Raw genomic sequence first — 22,159 nt, forward strand, 5'->3', positions numbered from 1 at the left:
GAATCCCTATTTGATACATGACAACTTCTGATTTAACCCAAAAGATATCTCAGTAGATGACCTGGAATGACAGGCCCCAAGGTGGTAAGTCTTTTGATGTGTTCTCAACTTTAAACCCTACAGACTTTCAAGGGAACTAGACAATCCCAGTACCAAGGTTTATGTGACATATGCCGTACTCCTGGTGACAATTATCTACTTCAAATTAATTAATTCTTTACAAGGAATGTAACCATGTAACAGAAAGGTAGATGCTTTTTAGTGGTTCTTACGATAGGTTTCACACAAATGCAACTAACTTTACAGTAGTTCTGCGTATGACTTCTTATTCAACAGCTGGGAAAATAATTTCTGACTTTGCAATAAAATCCACAATTTGAAGGCAATGTTAAAATAGCTGTATGGAACTCCTTCAGCACAAGCTCTATTAAAGAGGTCCAATGTGCAGTTAAGAGTCAGAAACAGTCCTCATCCTGTGTTAAGTGCTATAATCCCAATACAGAGAGTGAGTTACATGCCTAAAACTAATTAAAAACAACTATTTTATTTGTCAAAAGGTACTGTGTTCCTTTTAGGCTATATCAACATTGGCAAACACTGGTACAATGGGAGCAGCTCTGTAAAACAAAATAGTTGGCAATGATCCACACCCTACACTATACATATTTCGTGGGAGTTTTTTCAATATAGATCTGAACTGGTTTTATTATTTGAATGCCCATTAAAAGCTGGTGTGCATGAGACACAGCTTTGGGAGTACATTACCTGATTTATTTTCATCCAGAAAGACCCCAGTTTGCACGCTCTGAGATTTCTCTGTGATATGCACAGGAATGGGAATAATCTGAAGGTTTGCTATCAAAGCCTACCCCTGATACAAACTAAAAGACCGGTGCAGATGCCATGAGCCACCGTCTTGGACTACTGCATGTTCAGGCAACATCCACAGAATAAATACAAGAAATCTACTACTTACCTAGCTAGACATTAGCCTTCTAGTTGTGAAACACACAACAAAAGCTATCTGCATACTTACATGTAGAAGGCTGAACCTTTACAGTCTGCATGAAACCGTCAATCTTAATTGAGTGAAAACAGGCAATATGTAGGATCAGCTTCTAGAAACAGAGGAAGGCTACAACATTTTATCTGGAAAAATAAAGTCTGACTGGGATCATATAAGCCAACAGATTTATTTTTGTATGAAATCAGTCTATTTAAAATATTATTTTTCCAAACTGTTTAGTTAAACCTAACTAAAGCAGATGCTGCTAGTATTGGTCAATAACCTTTGAGGATTTATAACAAGTAGCAGACTTTTTACTCCATGTCCCTTCTGACAGATGAACCACTACAAAGGAAAGAATTCCAGCACTCAAGAATGGTTCTTCAAGAGTTTTCAGGCAGTTTTATGAGCTCCTTCTCAAAATTATCAGAAATATTCTGCTCCAATTCCAATGATACATATATTCCAATATTCCAATGATACATAACTTGCTCTTTTACTGACATAGTTTTAAGTACAAAGCTCTAGCTGGAAGAAGAAGGATCAACACATTGGTCCTTTATATACATGCACTTTTTTCTTTACTGTGGATCCTGTCATCATTCATCATATCACCTTTTGCAAGAAAACGTGCAACAGAACCTAAAATTTTCCCACAATGCTTTACGGTCAGGACTTAAAAGATCAGTAATGTAAAGGGCCCTCTGCTGGCAGATGACTTCTCAGAGGTTAAGATCCACAATTGTTGTCAGGTCAGGCAGCCTGTGCACATCCATCTGCTTTGTCACAAAAGCACTTCCTTATTATAAGTCTCTTTCCTCCCACTATTTGATTTTAAAAGCTTTTTTGCCCCATCCCCGTCCCCCCTCTGCCACGTAAGTAACAATCAGAACCAACAAATCCCTCTGATCAGACACATACCTCAACCAGTTGCAAGGAAAGGAAAGTTACCTATAGAAGATTTCAAGACAAAATGAGCAAGAATAGTGACAGCTTCCTTCGTGCACAATGGGCACTCTAGCGTTGTTCCATTTCTGAACTTCTTCAGTCTATTCAGTGACTACTTACTATCAAAATCTACTTGGCTGAGTTTTTATTAGAAGTAATTGACCTTGTGGACAACTCTTAAAAAATACAATAGGTACAAGCAGGACAAACAGTTCAGCTGAAATATTTTTAAGGTGAATTTTTTGTGGTCCAGCACGCTTTTGCAATTAAAAAAAAATAACAAAAAACAACCGACAACAACAACAAAAAATCCCATCATACCACCCAAATGCATAACCACCTACATACTTCTGTTCATAGGGAATATGAGGCAGAGAAACTACTGTACAGACACACCAGAATGTCTCAGAAATTAAAAAAAAAAAAACAACAAAAAACAATGAATATCAGAGCCTATCTGTAGCAATGGAGTACAAAGATTAAGTCCATCCAGATTCAGAAACAAAGCAACAAAAAAGTGAAACTATATGCCTTAAGTGTAGTTATTTCCTTCTATAATGTACGCTCATATAGTGAAAGGGACTGAAACTAATAAAAGTATTTACAAAAACATGTAGGCATGCTTTTATTGTGGTAATATTGTGGTAAAATAGTACTCAAGGAAATTTAAAGCTAGCATTGTTACTTGTACTAAACAAACATCATTAGTGTGCAACAGTACATTAGTGACACTAATAAAATACCATTACAAGATAAAAAATGCTTGTGATTACAAAAACATTTTTCATTACATTCAAGACAGTACAACAGCTGAATGTGTACAAGATGTGCTATGTACATGGACACTCTCATAAGAGGTGTACTGCTAGCTATTGGAATAGCACGCATGTTTCTAGAAGGTCACATGGCATATTCTGTCCTGGTCATTTTGGATCACAACAATACCGGAAGCCTTGCATAGCAATCATCCAAAACACCAGAGCATTGCATGCACCTGCAAGGTTGTGAGCCACTGTTTGCTCCCTGCCCCAGGGCTCTGCCTGTACTCTATACATTTTCTACTTCGACTGTAAACACCAATCTTCTTACTATCTAGAAAGCATCTATCACATTCTTGCCTTAGTTTAATATAATTATATCACTGACAGTTACTACAAAGTAAGCTATACTTTCTTCTGCAATGTGAGACCAAAGCACAAGACAAACAAGAAAGCACTTGCTTAAAGTAAAACAGTAACAAAAAGTTTCCTATTAAGAAAAGATATCCTTCATTTTTGAAATACAGTCACAGGAAGGAGCAAAGCAAATTTATTCTTAATTATTGCCAGAGCAGGATGAAGAAAGTGTTTTATTAATAAATTACTGTGCAGATGCAAGCAGTATCTTTCTGTGGTTATGTGAGTTCTCACTCATAGAACATCATCTTTCTTCTCAGGTACAATCATCCCTTGTATTTTATAACTTAAAGTCAAAGACAAAGCAATCCTTCTACTCCCCCTGTGCAAAACAGACCTGTCCATTTGCTTGGGTTTTCTTTCCTGTGCCAAGTGCTGGTTACTGCCTGAGGAAAATTATGGTATCAGACAACCCATGATCTTGTTTGGTATGGCATACACTATATTTTCCAAAGTATTTAGCAGAAGAACCATAAAGAAATGCAATACATTATATTACACTCAAAGGTTGACAAGAATTAAAAAAATAAAACAAACAAACCCAAAACAACCTAAACAAACAACCTAAACACATAATACATTGTTTCAAACAAAAACCTGGGGCACACTCTATCTGAATCATGAAAAACGAACATAGTTATTCTGGAAATTCAAGGTCTCTGGCATTACAGGCATGCAGGAAGGAAAAAGGCTAAGTAACAGAGATAAAAGCTTGCAAGTGAACTCATTCAATGCTTCCACATGTGCTGAAAGTTTAACTTCTTGTGTTTTGGTTAGAAATTTGCAAGGAGTAAACCTCAGTATGTGCCAGCCAAGTCAATATCAGAGATAAGAGGTCTGTCAGCCAAAGTATCCAAAACTATGCTTCAATATCAAGGTCAGAAAAGCTTTGTTAGTTCCAAGCAAAAAGAGTGTCTGCTGCATGTCTGTTTCGACTTGTGATGTAGCTTGTCCTGGCAAGCAGTCCAGGCAGTCACTCTCATTATAAAATAAAGCTACCTCAGGAGCTAATTTGCTCATTTACAAGACCTACAAAGGGGTTGAGAGGTACTGACTGAATATATTTTTGAGCTTTGAAAAACTCTGCCGCTTACCCATTTCTCTCTCTCTAAAGCAAAGCAGAATCTCTTGGAAAAGATGGTACTGGAAACTCTGAATCCAACACACTACATCACTAGCCTAGTACCAGATACGATACCAGTGGCCACAGTGCCCATACTCATTCTCATGTGCTTTCTGCTTCTAATATGGAATCATGAAGAAACTTCATCAATACCAGGTAAATTAACTTTAGCTATAGTATCACCTAAAAGCTGACAGAGGTTTGTTTGTTTATCAAATTTAAGTGAGAAAGTAATGCTGAATAATGATTGTATGCCAACAAAATTTACTAAAAGTCAGTTTAAATAGTACAGCTTTTTAAAATAACTGATAAAAGAAATCAGGCTCTATTTAATCTCAGAATTTCCATAATAAACCTGGTTTAGCTATATAAATATATGACATTTTTTTCTCTGCTTTATTATGTATATGCCAGAAAGATATACCATTTTACAAACTCTAGATGTTCATATTTCATGTGCATTATAAACTGCTTTTTCATGTTTTAAGTTCAAAGCTTTCTAAATTGTCTTTACTAGAAACAAACTATTACCTAGGAAATTATTCAGATTTTAGTAGATTATAATTTTTTTTTCTCCATGTTTGGCACTGAAGACCCTCCAGAACAGAACATTAAATGGTTTCCCTTTCAGAGGGCCCTTTCTGTAATGTTTCGGGGGCTTATGGTAGATGTTACTGATTCAGGCTATGTTTCATTAGCTGCAACGCATGAATGAGAACAGTGTACACATCTCACAAAGGTATTTGACAGGAATAATCCTAAACCAATACAGTGGCACCTGAATGAAATTCTGAAAAAAGGTCCTTGCCAAATGCCCTTCAATATGCCAAAACCCTTCAAAAGTTAGGTAACGGGAAAATATTCACAGAAGATGATGCATTCTATTTGAATGCTTGAATGGATCAAGGTGAAGGTAGAACTAAATTATTATGCTTTAAGTTTATAGGTATTTAAGTACTCTGGGTTCTTGCAGTTTCTATTAGTAAAAGGTGGAGCCATAAGCAACTTTTACATTTTTAAACAGTATATAAAAGTTTTGTAAGTACTTAATTTGCTTTGTTTTATGGAGTTAGATTTATGTTTTACAGACAAAAGGGGCGAATTAAGCTTTCCCTTAAGAAGGAAACTTCCTTTTAAAAGTAATTAAAGGCAAATTTTCTCACGCTGTCTCCACTTTCTCCTTTTTGTTGTAAGGGGGAAGTTTGGTGCTGAGTTACAGCAGAAGGATTTAGTTGAGAACTTCGTTAAGAATGTTAATACATTCTTAGTTCCTACTTAAGCATGTTTTCGTAAGTTCACAGCAGTACTTTTTCCTTCAAATATCTGTTTTCTCACTCTAGTTTTAATGAATTTAAGAGAAATGTAATAAATTACATTCAATTACATGAAAAGGATATTGACATTTGTAGGTGTTACTATGACACTTCAACACAAAAATCACTCAAAGGATTTATTAATTTGTGATTTTAACAAACCATATGCATTTGTTCTAGATCATTTCTTCTTTCTGATATCTAGGCATTGTTAAGCAATCTCAAAGCAGCAATGTGAAGTTGTACAAAGAAGTAATGAATGTCATTAGTTATATGCACACTGAAATGACTATAGGCTTCCATATTTATTAAGTGAGATTTCCACAACGTAGGTGCAAGTTTCTCTAAGACAGAACTTCAGAACGGGACTGTGTATGTGAACAACCTAGTACAGACCTTGACTGCCATGTTAAAAAACTCATTTCAAAAGGACGATGTTCAGAGGTATATTCTTGTCAGTGACCATTGCTGAGACCAAACTTTTCTCACCCTATTTCTTAGGGCCAGGATATTGTATGGGAATTGGTCCCCTCATTTCACATTGGAGATTTCTTTGGATGGGAGTAGGTAACGCCTGCAACTACTACAATAAGACATATGGAGAATTTGTGAGAGTTTGGATCAGCGGTGAAGAAACATTTATAATTAGCAAGTAAATCCTTATTTTCTATCCTTAATAATACAGAGAGCTTTTTTCATATTTTTACAACCTCTTAGCTACTTTTTTTTTTTAAGTAGAATTGAAGTTATTATTTTCAAAAGTTATCCTAACAAAAAACTTCTAGTTCCTGCTGTTCACAGACCTTTTTCTGTCTTTTGTTTCTTTAAAGATGCTGCTATTGAAGTCTATGTGAATTCTCTCAGTTTGTTTGTGGAAAGGAAGATTAAGCACTGTGGTTCAATCCTAAGAAATGTTTACCATCTCTTTTACTATTCCATTCAATATGAGGAACCTAGACCAACTGCAGTACAGGATTAAGCCAAATTTTAGTTTACTCTGTTCCTAAATTTCTCCTTAAAATGGGAGTAATGCTTGAAGATTATGGCTCCAATTCAGCAAGTTAATTAAGCAAATGCAGTGTTATAGGACTATGAGTAATTCCACTCCAGTTAATGGGATTACTCATAGATTTCCATAATACACAGTATTAAACGTAATGTTAAACTGCAGTCTATCATTTTATTAGCTCCCGTGGATGGTTTCTTTCTTCTTACATTGGATCTTCTGGATGCTTATGAGTTATGCCATTAAAAAAAAAAAAAAGTAGTAAAACATTTACCATGTGTAATCCATAAAGAATCACAACCTTTTTAGCAGCAATATCAATCAACCCGTACTCAGCTTTCATTATGTAAAAGCTTTTGAAAGGCAACATAGTATAGAGGATTATCACAGGATTTGCCATGGAAAGCAAGTCAGCTTCATCCCTCTCTGGTTTTGCCTCTTTAAAAACAGGTAATCATGACAGGAAAACTATTTACATTCCTATCCTACATAGGTGTAAATATCAACTAGTGTGCTATAATGTTTTGATAATGTAAAATGCTAAGAGCTTTTATTGCTGTCTTCCACTTTCTGTACTACCAATTCATGAGAAAGAAATCAGGAGTAATGATAAACAATGCGACAGATACATCAGACTTTACAGTCAATACATCACTTTTCCTCAGAAATATATTTTGCTTAAAAGCATTGACAGTACATAGTGCACTAGTACTTAACTCTTTTTCAAAAAACAAACAAACAAAAACACAACAGTAATGCAGAACTAAGTTTTAGGTGAACCATAAATTCACTGCAAAACTAAACATAACCTGAATTCTGTAAAAGTATACTATTTCCACCAATGTCAGCTGAATATTTACCATCAAATCTAATCATACTGAGATGCTAGTGCACAGAGAGAACTACCTGCAGTCTAGGCTACAGCAGATATTTTCTTTTGGAGGACTTAATTAAATAGTTTCATAAAAATCTCTTCACACAAGGTCATATGTCAAAATCCTTTCTTAAAGCATTATTGCATGTCTCCTGCATAGATGTGTGGAATGGAACGAGGCAAAATGAGCCCCCTATACCTTTCCATTAATGGGAACAGCTGTCATAATTCAACACCATCTTTTCATGTTCATGAAAATACAGATGATGTGCCTTGATGTGCAAAAAAAAAAACCTTTAAGGAAATTAGAAGAGAGGGTAGATGTAGGGAAGTGTAGGAAAGAGAGAATATGCTGATTTCCTTGGAAGGTTGGACCTGCAGACACACTCCTCCCTGTTTTTACCCCAGTCCTTAATCCATGTTTGTCTCTTTGTACCATATAGCAACTCACTGTTAACTTTACCTCTGGTCATGCAAAACTATGGTGAAAACCCAGCACTGCCAAAGCCAATAGCAAAAGTCCCATTTACTTTGCCTGACTGAAAAAATTAAGTAACCCATGTAAGAAGTCTGGGATTTGGTCCACAGAGTATGTTACATGGTAAAGAAAGTAGCGTACTGTCTCATTTCAATCTCTCTTCTGATTTTCTTTCTTTTTGTTGGATTTCATTTGATCAGATTTTCATCATGTCAGCATTTCTAAAATGCTAGCTCCCTCTAAAGGAATTTGTACCTTAAAGCAGTAACGCTGGCCACAACCTCTTTGCCAGCATGTGTACATAAACCTTATCAACTGTAAAAAGAATGACATATATCATGGATTCCCCTAAATTTCTATTTAGGAATATTTATCCTACACATATCATATTATGATGCTGCATATTTAAATGATGCACGTATATTTATGCTTTCCGTATGTGTGTGGGAACAACCAAATAGCTACAGCATAGCTGGAATTTAATAGACGTCATGATGAAAATATCAATTGTCAAATATTTTACACCTCATCTTCTGAAATATCTGACATTGGTCATTGTCCGAGTGTATCATATGCCTCCATGTTTCCATGTATACACACTATTCAGATTAAAATCTTTTGGTAACCATTTGCATTTTAACTGAAAAATAGTTTTAAATCTGAACAGAATACCTTATTGCTCTAATATATGTTCTGAAGGCATTTATCATCAAGTTTTTTAATAATGTAAAAGGAACAACGTTTAATGTCAAGCATTGTACTTCCTGCTAAATTAAGAATGCAAGTGAGCACTTCAGAGCAACTATAAAATGTCAGAATAAAAATTCTACGTACAATCTATGAAAAAGTACTTTTGTTTTTGGCTTTTTTCTCCCTTTTTCTTTCCCAGATCCTCAAGTGTGTTCCATGTAATGAAACATTGGCATTATGTTTCTCGATTTGGGAGCAAGCTTGGATTACAGTGCATTGGCATGTATGAAAATGGGATCATATTTAATAACAACCCAGCACACTGGAAAGAAATTCGACCCTTTTTCACTAAAGGTAAATCAGTGTGCAAATACATTGCATTACTGTAGCAGACAGTCTATCTTTCGTGAAATGCTGTTTGTCCTTTGCATACTTAAATTAATCTGTTCTCTTTATATATCCCATAGAAATATTTTATTGCACATGTTCTTTCACAGTTTTTCTGCTAGATATGCTATTTGAAATGGTCCTGAAGTAGTTCTGCAGATTCTTAATCTCATCCAAATAAAAAAAAACTAAATGATGCCCACAAGCCACGTTTTTAAATGATTTTATGCTTCAAGTCCAGCACTTATATTAGCTCGACCTGCACTTCCATAAATGTTCCTACCCCAACCTCCACTGAGTTCAGAGACATTTCTGTCTTATTCTAATGGGGGGATGGAAGTGCTTTAGCTTCAAAACTAATTTAGAACATCTGCACAGTGGAGTCATTTATAAATTCCTTTAATATGCTAAGAATCAATGTAGTAACAGAGAAAAAGATTGAAGCAATTAATATCACTGGTTAAAATCAAATAGGAAATTACATAAATAAACTCCAGTGTAACTTTTAAAAGTCTGCAATTTTTTGATTCACCTTCTTTCCGCAAATTAAAAATTTTCAGTATTTGCATATCATTAGAATTAGCTCTTCCAATGGTCTTACAGCCTTCATTACAAAACTGCCAGACTTCTTGTTCTGCAGCTCCACAATTCAGAAAATATCCTTACCAGCTGAGACTGCAGTAGTTTATGACAGTGATTCCAGAATCTGAAAATGAAAGTAACACAGCACCTAAAAGAAATTAATTATGTATTGATTTAAATTTTCTATATTATTTTGTTGATATATCTGTGCTCTTATATGACATTTGGGCCTTTCCTACATGATTTTGCTATTGAAAAATATCAGCACTATTGTACTGGTTGAAGATGGCAGAGAAAAAAAATATTTTATTTTTCTACTTATTCCTAGAACCACCAGTTCTCCCTATTTACAAAACAGACTTCCTCTCTTCTCAACTACAAACATACAATCTTTCTCAACATATATTTGATAAATTAATGTCCTTGAGGCAATTACAGCAATTCTTGTCTGGAAAAGTAATTTAAATGGACTACTTAGTGCAAGATTTCCAAAGTCATTCAAAAATTGTCTGAATCCATTCCAGCTGGAGCCTATCAAAATGCCGCTGGATTACATAGCAACCAAACTGACCACTGCTTTTGGTTGCTTTTGAATTCTTAAAATGCAATAAATGAGACCAGACATCCACAGTGTCTGTAATGCAGATGAGGATATGGATACCTTCCCACACAGAATGATAGCACAAATGATGCCAAATATCTTTCCTTAGCACAGTATGAACCTAGCATAAAACATGTGTCTGAGACACAAAGTGGCTGGATGCAAGGAAAGTTTGGGCTTTGAGTTCCTTGCCATTTTAACTCCCAAGGCTCACATTTTTCTTTCAAAAGATGATAAATCAGTAAGTTTCATAATGATTTTATACCAGTCGCTCACGTGATAATGTTTTACATTTTATTGACACCATTATCACCAAATGATAAGTTATATATAGGGTATGAAAGTCAACCAATCTTTTGATAATTTTGTACATATATTTCAGCTCTGTCTGGTCCTGGTCTTGTGCGTATGATAGCAATTTGCGTTGAATCAACAATTGATCATCTGGACAAACTAGAGGAAGTAACCACGGAAGTAGGAAACATCAATGTGTTGAATCTTATGAGACGGATCATGCTTGACACATCTAACAAGCTTTTTCTCGGGATACCTTTGGATGGTACTAACAGCTTTATTTTTATACCTAGTGATGGATCTAAAGTGCATGTCCAAGGAAAACTCACTGACATCACTCAACAGTTTTGTTTCAGTAAACAGAGCAAGAACAGACTCTTATATCACCATATAATGAATTGAAATTGGTTTATGAGTAATTTTAATTATAAAAGAGATTTTATATGACAAAAAAAATGCATGTAGCTTGTCACACTCACCTTAATAAACAGTCCCATTTAAAGAGATTTTTATGCACTGAGTTGGTAGAACCCCAATATCGTACACATGTAAGAAGTGGAAATCTTTCCACCAAACTAAATGATTGCCTTGAAAATTTCACCTCACAATGTATGTCTTCTGTGATTTCTTCACCCTCAAAACCATATGACAGAAATACATTATTGTGATGTATAAATTATCCCATTTTAGTATGCTGCATGAGTTCTGCTTCTGCTCTCCTGTGGGAGACCATTTGGCTCTGGTTGACACACCACTGTCTCCTTTTCGCTAGCTACCAAGAGTTTTTACAAAGATCTATACCTTTTCTACATTATGCTACAAATGTTTCCTAATGTTATCTACCACATATTAAACCCAATTGTTCATCAAATTCCCATGAACTTAGTCGGAGTGGAGAAAAGGGCCTTAGTATTATTTTCTCTGAAGCATTCGTGTTATTTAACTATTGCGGTTTATTTTATACTGCTTTTTGTTAATGTTTATTTTCAGAAAGTGCCATTGTACTTAAGATTCAGAACTACTTTGATGCTTGGCAAGCACTTTTATTAAAGCCTGACATCTTTTTTAAGATTTCTTGGCTGTGCAAGAAATATGAAGAGGCAGTGTAAGTATCAACAGTTTTACAAACCATTTGCATAAGATTCATTCTTTCTTAAGAGATCTTCCTTGATGTTTTCCTCTGCCTTTTAGAAAATAAATTGTGAAACTTGCAAAGGTGGTTGGCTGAAGTGCCCTATCTGCAGACCCAAGATAGCAACAGAACAAGATTTGCCACTGATGCTACAAGTGGCTGATCTCAGGGGATGATTTAAAGCCCTTGTCTATTCAGTCCTAGTTTACTCACCAAAATATTAGTTAATGCCAGCTCAAATATGAAACTAAATTGAAATCACTGGTTCAGTTCAAACAGACAAGGAAAAGCCATCACATGGGGTGAAATGACTTTTGACATAGTCAAGGATGGTCGAATAGTAGGCCACAGTTCATCAAAACAAGAAAACCCACCTACATTCGTGTCACTGTCCCAGAAGAGTTAACCCCTGAGCACAATTCTATTTATTGGTGCCCTCAAAGTGCATTTTTGAGTCAACTCATTTTTGAGTCAAGGATCAGCATGACAATTCATTTCAAGGGTTTGTTTTTTTTTTTTCCTGAATAAGGAACAAACACATTTTGCTGTCTTCCTTTTTGCTAAAATACAAAATGCCTCTTCTATTTTTATGATCTCATTTGCTCTCTTCTGACAAAAGAGGACTGGCTATAAAAAGAACTGGCAATCGGTTTGTTCATTTTGGATTCCATCTAGCAAGAAAAACTACTACTTATGAAGCATGTGTAATAAATTGTTTTGATAGTGCTATATAACATAAAAGCTTTAAGGGAAAGATAGAGGTTCATCTAAAGTAATTGACAACTTTCTTATGAGCTAGACACAAGATTTACCTTCTCTAACATTTGCTTGCCAGTTTTATTATGGCACTGATTAGTGCTTTATTCTGTGATTCTAATAATAGCTAACTGTGCTGGCCCAGTTTTTTATTACTAGAAAGCCCTTGTGGACAAATAGTGATGTTTCAAAAGCAATCCCATTAAAATGGACATATTCATAATATTCTACAGATTAAGATTGCTGGACTTAAAGCAATGCAAAGAGCCACCACAGGTTATGATGACTTCCAATACTCTTCTGATAAAGTTGGCAAAAAGGACCGTTTGTTATTTCTAATACATTTTAAAAAGTTATAAATAAAGAGAACTTTACCAGGTTTTAAGTTTTAAATGCTTTTACCCCTACAAACCCCAGTCACATTTCCTACCCCAACAATAACAAACAAAATGGAAAGCCTGAGGATTTTGGTAAAAAACTTTTCAAAATCCTTTTAAAAAAGAATTGCCTTCAAACCTATAGCTAATTGAAAATACCAAATAAAATCATAAAAATTGTGGGACTTTGCTTTTTCCATCACTGAAATGCAAACTGTTGACACAGTATTGCTGACTAAATATGAAAAGTTTAGATCAGCTCTACCATGAAGATAGCACAATTTTTCTAACATTTACCTACATTTTTCTAACAATTATTCCTCATGTTCTCCAAGTTCACATTATTACTTATAAAATACAGTATAAAATAGAAGGAAATAAACAAATTATTCCAAAATGTTAATCAATCTTTAAAAACTCTATTCATTAATAGGATATACAGACATATTTTCATTCTTTTCAGTCTATCCTATAAAAAGACAATAAGATTTCAAGTAACAAGCAATTACTTAATAAGAAATAATAATAAAATATACCTTTCCTTAGTATCACTGCTTTTGCAGAGAACCATATAACCACTGTTAGGAATACTTAATTTCTATCATTCTTAGATGTTTTTATTGGTATAATATCTATGTCTCTAACCATATCCTAATGTATACTGAAAGTCTGCAGATATTTATCAATATGTTGGATTTTATCTGTTTTCAGCAAGGATCTGAAAGGAGCAATGGAAATCTTGATAGAACAGAAACGACAAATGCTTTCCACTGTTGAAAAGCTGGACGAACACATGGATTTTGCATCCCAGTTGATTTTTGCACAGGTACTGGCAATGCACTCAAAATACAGCTAACTGATTTTTCTGACCTCCTCCTATCACTAACAACACAGGCTTTGCAGCTTAAACTTCATATATCTATCTGAAAGTCATGTCATCTGAAAGGGATACTAATTATTGGGTTCTGTGGAGTCCCTGATGGTGACTCAAACATTGAATAGTTGCTTTTTTGGGAACAGGTGCTTGACTGAGTTTTTTTATGGATTAAACAACAACCTTAAAACTCTACATCTATCCCTGAATGTCCTCCAGTCTTCCCCTAACTCCTGTATTTTATCTTGATATATTGCCTTTTGTTTGCAAAGGCTTCAAATGCTATGTAAATCCTATCTTGTATATTCTCTGACAGCTCACAAACTCATGAGGAAAGGCAATACATCAATAAGAACCTGAGCTAAGAGCAAACTCTTGCTTTTCTGTAAGATGATACACACCCATCAAAGCATGAGTTTTCTCATGCATAGCAAAAAACTAAACGCTATTTTGCATATGAGATAGAAAGACTATCAATATTTTTACTTTTGCTTAAAGCAGATATACTAGGTCCTTCCCATTCTACTGCTATAGGACCTTTGTTGGCATCAGAGTTCAACAATCAACATTTTCCCTAAAATTTCCAATTTTTTCAGAACAGAGGGGATCTAACTGCTGAGAATGTGAACCAGTGTGTGCTGGAGATGATGATCGCTGCTCCTGATACTCTGTCTGTGACTCTCTTCTTTATGCTAATACTGATTGCAGAGCACCCCACAGTGGAAGAGGAGGTGATGAGAGAAATTGAAACTGTTATGGGTAAGCAGGAGCTGCAAAGTCAGTGACGTGGGAATAAAATTTTGCTTCAGCAGTGATCTAATTTTGATTTTTCGAAGGCTGAAAACTCTAAGTATTTTCTTCTAACAGAAGCATTTGCTGTAAAGTATATGAACTACCATTATATGTAAAGATTTTGTTGAATATCAAATGAAAGATGAGCAATTTGTAAGACAGATTCAAACAAGAATCATCAGAATTGATGATCTATTAGAAAGAACACGCTATATCACTCCTCAGCAACAGCAGTGCAAATCAGCACTCACTTCAAATTCCACTGAAATTATTTTCCATTTACCTTGAAATAGCAAAAGTATTCAAGTACTTCTAATCACCAATATTTCTCTGTGTATATATAGAACCTGACTAAGTTTCACTATGACTGCAGAAGGGAAAGACTAGAAAAAATTAAAATTATATACTGCTGTCATCCATTTTGATATCAAACTGGTCTCCTTTTTAAGTACTAATTACTAACTATTCAAAACACAATTTATATTCTTCCCTTTCTCTAGACTTCATTCAAAGCCTGACACTGAACTAGTATAGAAACTAGTTTCATCTGCTCTTATTCAAAATTGGTCAGTTACACATTACAAAGTGTATAACAAATCCTTTACTCTTTTTCTAAGGTACTTTCAATAACCTTATTTTATTGTTCTCATGAGAGCTGAGTATTTGTTTATCTTCCCTATTCCTTTCTGACAGCCTTGATTTCTAAGGCAGTAGAATGTTGTTGCCTTTTCCTTAAGCAAACAGCCAACTGCGGTAGCAAAGCTGTCTTTTATCTTGAAAGCCTACCACTGCAGTGGTCAGCCTGTAGTTCTTGAACTGCGTGTAGCTCCCACTGGCAGTATGGTGTGGCATTGATACTGGTCCTGATGGAATCAAGCTGGAACGAAGGTACTCACGGTAGCTCTAATAGTCAGGCCACAGTAGCACCTAGATGTACATCTAGCCAACCTCAATCACAGGGTGAAAATTTAAGGTCCCTACAAAGTTATCTCCCATCTGCAGACTATTCCCAGATTCCTTTTGCTGTCAGCTCTCAGAAGATTTCTTCATTGTGTCTTGTTGCTCTCAGTCATACAAAAGTCAGGGAAGGACTTTCAGAGTTTTGTCACTGACAAGAAAGTGGAGCAAAGACTCATAATGTGTTAAGAAGATGATAAGGGAAGAAGATCATAAATTAATAAACTAGGGTTTATGCTGATGAACAATATACCAGATTTCCCAAATATATAAGGCTACATAAAACTACTTAGAAGCTGTTAGATCCTTCCTACCATTTCAGGAACTGAGAATCTTCCAAAAAAATTTTTGGTATTTTTATGAGGAAGCTATTAAATTCATAACCAATTCCTTCACCATCTGTTTTATTCCTCAAGGTGACAGAGATATAGAGAGTGATGACATGCCAAACTTAAAAATTGTGGAGAATTTTATTTATGAAAGCATGAGATACCAGCCAGTTGTGGACTTGATCATGCGAAAAGCTTTACAAGATGATGTGATTGATGGCTATCCTGTGAAAAAGGGGACAAACATTATTCTCAATATTGGACGTATGCATAAGCTTGAATTCTTCCCAAAGCCAAATGAGTTTTCTCTTGAAAATTTTGAGAAAAACGTAAGTTTTCTATCTTATTTCTTACAGGAAATTGGGTATTATTTATTAACAATGTATCTTCCTCTTATTTTGATCAAGAACTTTGTGACCATAAGACTGTTTTCCCTTTGTCTAAGTGCCTAGTTGGCTGTACATCCTGCTCATTACTATTATTATTATTAAAGCTGGGCAGATATTTTCCTATCAAAGTGCCTTTTACTTAAAAATAATTTTGATATTGAAAACAAAGTTTTCCCAGACACCTTAATTTTTACTAAAAAATTCTGATGTAATTTATCAGAAAAACATAGTTCCCATTATATTCTCTGACACTGGGCAAAATAAAGAGACTTTAGGGAGCTAGAGCCATGCAAGCAGAACAACACATAGCTGAGACCACAAGAAGATTCTCTGGAGAGGTGAAGCAGTACAGTAACTCCTGAGTCATGGAGAATCTATCAGCCATTTTATTCTCTCTCTCTTTTTTTTATTCCTAAATAAAAACAAACATCTTTTATAGTCCTAAATGGAAATCCTAGGGTTTAACCAACTCAATAGTGCAAATGGGGAGTAATTCAGTCCCAGTTCAGCACAGCATTTCAATTTAAGTTATACTCAAATTTGCAAAAGAACTAGAATTTTCTTTAGTCTGCATTACTGAGTCCCATATCAAAAGCAATGTGAACTTTTTTTTCCTACTTGTAATCCCCTACTATTGCAAATCATCCTTCAGATTATTTACCTTCATTTAGACCTCTGCTTTTCTGATAACTGAATAAACAAACTGTTTTGCAAAACTATTTGTTCAGCAACAATCATCTGGAGAGATTAAAACTGTATTTAAAGAAAATAATAGATTGATTCTATGGTAATTTAACTCATTTTTAACTGTTAACCAGTGCAGATGGAAGCAGAAGATACTGTGACAGAGAGCACAAAATAGGAAATATTAAGGTTTGGTTAGTGCTCTGTGAGGGAATTAGAAAGATCTCTGGAAAAAATAGCCGTGCAAGTGTGGAGGGCAAAATCAGCTTAGTCCTGTGAAGGGAATCTCAGCTGCAAATGTTAATCTTACTATCATGGCTACACACATTTTCCTAGTATGCAAGCTTTCTCTTATATTTTCTAGTGGCTTGTCAAATGCTAAGGTTGAATGGGGTTGAAGCTGAAGGGTTAATGTTTTCTACAGCTGTCATAGTTATCATTTTATCTAACTAAAAAAGTTAAGACATAATGTGTTTACCTGGCAACATCTTTCGCTTTTGAGACATTAGCAGCTGCATACATAAGCATCCACAGACAGTAATTTCAGTTTTAAAGAAATAAATAGATGACCCACTTTGATACACCAAAATGGGCTTACTAGTAAAACACCCGAAGTAATTAAGAAAATAAAGAAACGGAAGATATGAATGTCCAAGCCAGAAACACTTCTATGTTTTACATTTTTCCTATCAAAAAGTCTAGGAGTACCATGTATGCCACAGGTAAAAATGAGCACTAGACAGCCTAGTTAACGTTTCTAAACTGCTGGTTGATTACCCATAGCAAGCTCAGCACACAGTGTTAAAAACAGCTCAAGAAAAAAGTCATTGTAGAAAATTCAAGAAGAGATGAAGTGATAAAGTTTATTGAAATATCTCTTCACTGTGAATAGTGTCCATTTGGCCACCCATTATTTTCATTCTAAGTATTTCTATCAAAATTGATTTCTTGCTCATTTTCTAAGTACACTTTGCTACTAAAAATACTTCCCCTTGATCAAATATTTAACCATGCATTTTCTATCTGACTTGATGCATTCAGTTTGCCACATAACTATTCTAGCAGGTAAAATTTTCATCTGGTTCTCTAAGTGAATAGCAATCCACACTATTATTTATGATAAGATGGCATTGTTAGAATCAAAACATTTTTCCATTTTCCCAGGCTGTGCATTTGCCATTGCACTATACTGCCAGCTGCTGTACTTGCTCATAAACACTTGTATTGACCTATCATTTTTCAAAAAATACAGATCAGTTTATTTGAAAATAATTAAACAAAAACATTTTCCTTAGTCTGAAAAAGAAAAAAATGACACTTTTTTCTAGGTAATTTAATATAAAGCAACCTTTTCTACTCTATTCTTGTGTCAAATAGGAAGTCAGAGCACAGCTAATATCTTATTTTTTTTATAAAAGAAAGCTACCCAGATGAAGAAAAACTACTTATTTATGTTTATACACACACAGACTTGCTTTTTCTTACTCATAACAAGTACCTTTGTACCTCATTAGCAGTACTACTCATGCTGTTGGGACTGTTTTGGATAACTGATCGATTCAATGTCAATAAAAGTAGCAGAAGCTGGCTGTGCATTCTTCAACAGTTCTGGGAATCCTGTATTTCACATTTTAGTTGATAGGAGGAGACAATCATTTTATAAGTGTTATCTCTCAATTAGATATCAAATAAAATTTTCAACATTAAATTTTATGGCAAACTAGTTCTCAGGAACACTAGCTTTTTAATGACATTTGTAGTAGTTTTCTGGCTTTATGATTATCTTTAGACAAGGTATCAGCCTGTATCTTAGATATTTATGAGATTGAAAAAGTTTTTAATGCATGGTAATGTATATTAAAGAGCAAAAGCTTCACTCAATTTCACAGCTTGTGTTAAAATCCCTGTAGTTCACAGGACGAACAGACTGAAATACATGGGCAGAGTTCAACTGCTTAACTTTAAACTCCCTGCTATCTTAGCATTTAAAATGGCATACCTTCTGTAGGTGTCTCTGTATTTCGACCTGACTTGGGAGGGCTGTTCAGTGTAAAGAAAGAAGTCATTGCTCATCAGAGATTCTTTCCACAAGTTTTTCAGAACCTATTTACTACCAGTTCCCATCATAATTTTGTCTTATGAAGAAAAATGTGTCTTAAAGTTTATTCCTCATGTTATTCTGTGCAGGTTCCTTCACGCTACTTTCAACCATTTGGATTTGGCCCTCGGGGCTGCGTAGGAAAGTTTATTGCCATGGTAATGATGAAAGCAATTCTGGTGACTCTCCTGAGACGGTGCAGAGTACAGACAACGAAAGGAAGAGGCCTTAACAACATCCAGAAAACCAATGACTTATCCATGCACCCAATAGAAAGGCAGCCTTTCCTGGAGATGGTTTTCACACCAAGAAGAAACACAAACAAGAATCAGGGTGACTAAAATGGATCAGCATCAGCATTAAAGTTACAGGGCTTTCTCAGCCACAGCCACTAAGAAATACCTGTCATTCCTAAGTAAAGACAAAATAAAACATTTTGTTGCCCCTAAATCACTACAGCTTCAGATGACAACAGCAGAACCAAGTTCTGGCCACAACTTCAACATAATAAAGTGACACTAAAATTACAAAATAGTCTTGTGGCTAGGTGATGCCACACTACATGCAGGATTCCTGGCTACTTTTAAAACCATCAGGTTCAGACAAAGCTATGCTTGCTTTTCAAACAGTGCTAGTTCAAGAGGTTTGGGGGTCAACAAAAGAATTTGCCTGATGTATGTTTAATTCCAGGACTATGTTTGTCCCCTTTCCCCCCCGACCTCCCTGAAGTTGGACCTAGCAGTATTTAACTACTGTAAAATCTCTAATTATCTGTTTTTAAAAACATCTGAATGAATAATATTGAAGTTGATTTTTAAGACTATGAAACAATTTAAAATACTTAGGATATATACAAGTTATAAAAAAATGTTTGTACAAGAAGTCATTCAAACACTTTTCTTTACCATGTTTTGCTGTCATATTAAACAGATACCAAGGACTTACAGTGTCAGATTTTACTGATGGCAGTAATTTTCAGGGTACTAGGTAATATGACAGTTGAGATAACTGTTCTATGTTTTTAAAACCCAGCGTCCTGCTACAGAGTATGCTACAGAGCATCTCTGAACATGTTAGTAATGACTGGATGAGAATAAGATAACAAATATGAAACATTACCACTAGTATTACATGGCACAGGGGCAACACTCAGCTCCACCTCAGCTGGTTAACTGGAGGAATTTCCTGCCTCACCTCAGTTTGGTGAAGAAGTTCAAATTCTCCATTATTGCTTCTCCTGAAAGAGCACTGGTCTGTAACCTGGTCTTTAGCATCTTGCTTTATGCAAGTGGGCTTTATGCCCACTGACTGAAGAGAATCAGTAAAGTAAGAGGAGAAATACTGGCTCAAGAGGCAGACTTTTTTTTTTTAAGGTAAATTGGGCTTCACTCATTTACTCAAAGTAGGATGCAAGTTTCATTGGGCAAATGTTCAGAGTTTTGTAGTAGCAAAGGAGAAAAGTTCTGAAGTATGAAGCAGATTTCTAGAAAGCATTCTCAAGGGTTTTTGCATACACAGATTTTTATTTTAATTATAAATTAGGCTTAGTTTTATACTTTGCCCTTAACAGGAAAGCTACATAAATACCCAACATTTCTTGTTGAAAAATGGACCTATCTTGAAATCTGCAGAATCCTGACAGTCATTGATATCTCTACTAGTCTAATGATGAGTTGTTGGTTTGGTCAAGAAGAAAAAGACCTTCCTGGATTAATGACAACATTCCTTGACAGAGTCTTTCCATTTTCAGTAAGCTTGAGTTTCCATACTATATAACCCAAAGAAAGGGGGTTTCCAGATAAAGTGCCTTGATAGAGCCAAGCAACCAATGTATTGGTTTATATTAATCTTTTCCTTCCAAGTCACTTAACTATTAAAAAAAAAAAAAAAAGGAAAAATAAAAAATTATTTATGTCCTTACTTAGAAAATGTAATTAAAATTAGATTAAATAATCTGTTCCCTCAGACCACTACTTTCAGGTGCAGGTCCGGCAAAGGAAGGTCTATCCAGTAGCACACAAAAACTGCATAAACCCAACCAATAAATATGTGTTCCAACCAAAGTAATTAATTAGATCAGGTTGGGGCTGATGACAAAGAAGAGGAGCTGCACATTTAGGTGATTTCTCAAAACAGCATGTAAATTTTCTCAATTAAAAAAAAAAAAGAAGAAATCAAACTTGAAAGCAGAATAATTTATTGTAGCTAGGTTACTTTTAAAGCTTTCTCCGTAGCACTTTCCTGGTACCCCAAAAAATTACAGTAGTGAAGTGTAATCCCATACCACCTGTAAATACAGACAAACTTGGGCATTTGAAGACACAGAAATAGGAGTTCATGGTTAGACTTGACCATTTTAAAGGTATTTTCCAACCTCAATTATGCTATGATTCTAGGACCTCTATTTTTAAAGTAATGAAGTGACATAGTGGTTTGAACCCACAGTGGTTTGAAACCCACTGAAGGTTCTTTTTTCTTGGGAATAAACTACCATCTTATACATACACAGTATGCATCTCTGATTGTTTCACACACAAAAAATGTTTTTATAGTGATAATTTACTCTCTGATTTTCCATCTCATAATTATAGGTCTCTCCCTGAGTGAAATTTTTGACAAGATTGGAATTAATACATTACTTTTATAATTCAAAATTTTAAAATAATTATACGAAATCATGTAGATATGTGTAAAATGCATGCTGCTCTGATTTCTTTAATATATTATATATTTTTGAATTTGTAGGCTGGAATTCCAGAAACATGATGACCATAATTATTCTATGGAAGAAATAAAGCAGTTTCATTTTTTTACTTTTTGTAAGCAAGCCCGCAGAATTATTTCACTTTGTGTTTTAAGTATATTCTTTTCTGATATGCTTTGTATATAGTGTTTCTGGTCCTCAGATTTCTACAGCACTTAGGTTTTGTCCACATTTGGACAACTGACCAATTAATTAATCTGAGCTGTTAGCTAATGTGAGCCCCGTTCTCCATATCTTTATCATGGCTGCTATGCAATAGTCTATTTGCATGATAAGGTCCATTTCCCCTCCTCATATATTTACATATGTTTGAGAACTGCAGTTGGTGAAGCAGTGTTTCAAATCTTGCCATGTCAACAGAAATAGTTTAAATCTTTTCAATGTATATATGCCATTGTACAAAACAGAGCTCTGCTTTTAAATGTTGTTTTATTACCAGGTACTGTAAAAATTTAAGTGACTTTTAAAACAACATCAAGTCTATCGTCAAGTGACTATTCTACTAATGTTCAATACATCAACATAGACTA

General features: G+C 34.9%; 1 protein-coding gene across 1 annotated transcript; it reads left to right on the plus strand.

Annotated features, from left to right (window-relative positions):
* The first annotated feature begins 4,224 nt into the window (after positions 1–4,224).
* On the plus strand, positions 4,225–21,547 carry LOC104042374 (aromatase). The gene is made up of 9 exons (XM_009501807.2): positions 4,225–4,408; positions 6,067–6,217; positions 8,813–8,967; positions 10,566–10,742; positions 11,468–11,582; positions 13,454–13,568; positions 14,213–14,375; positions 15,782–16,023; positions 18,955–21,547. The coding sequence occupies exons 1-9, from the start codon at positions 4,267–4,269 to the stop codon at positions 19,204–19,206; spliced, it is 1,512 nt and encodes a 503-aa protein (XP_009500102.1). The 5' UTR covers positions 4,225–4,266; the 3' UTR covers positions 19,207–21,547.
* The last annotated feature ends 612 nt before the right edge of the window (positions 21,548–22,159 follow it).

The sequence above is a fragment of the Phalacrocorax carbo genome, chromosome 7, assembly GCF_963921805.1.
Source record: "Phalacrocorax carbo chromosome 7, bPhaCar2.1, whole genome shotgun sequence".
NCBI lineage: Eukaryota > Metazoa > Chordata > Aves > Suliformes > Phalacrocoracidae > Phalacrocorax > Phalacrocorax carbo.

Bases quoted from the DNA above. Each gene is read 5' to 3' on its own strand.
- LOC104042374 (XM_009501807.2), top strand. From the start codon at position 4,267: ATGGTACTGGAAACTCTGAATCCAACACACTACATCACTAGCCTAGTA. The intron at 14,376-15,781 runs GTAAGCAGGAGC...TTATTCCTCAAG, and splicing joins AGAAATTGAAACTGTTATGG to GTGACAGAGATATAGAGAGT. The intron at 16,024-18,954 runs GTAAGTTTTCTA...TATTCTGTGCAG, and splicing joins TTGAAAATTTTGAGAAAAAC to GTTCCTTCACGCTACTTTCA.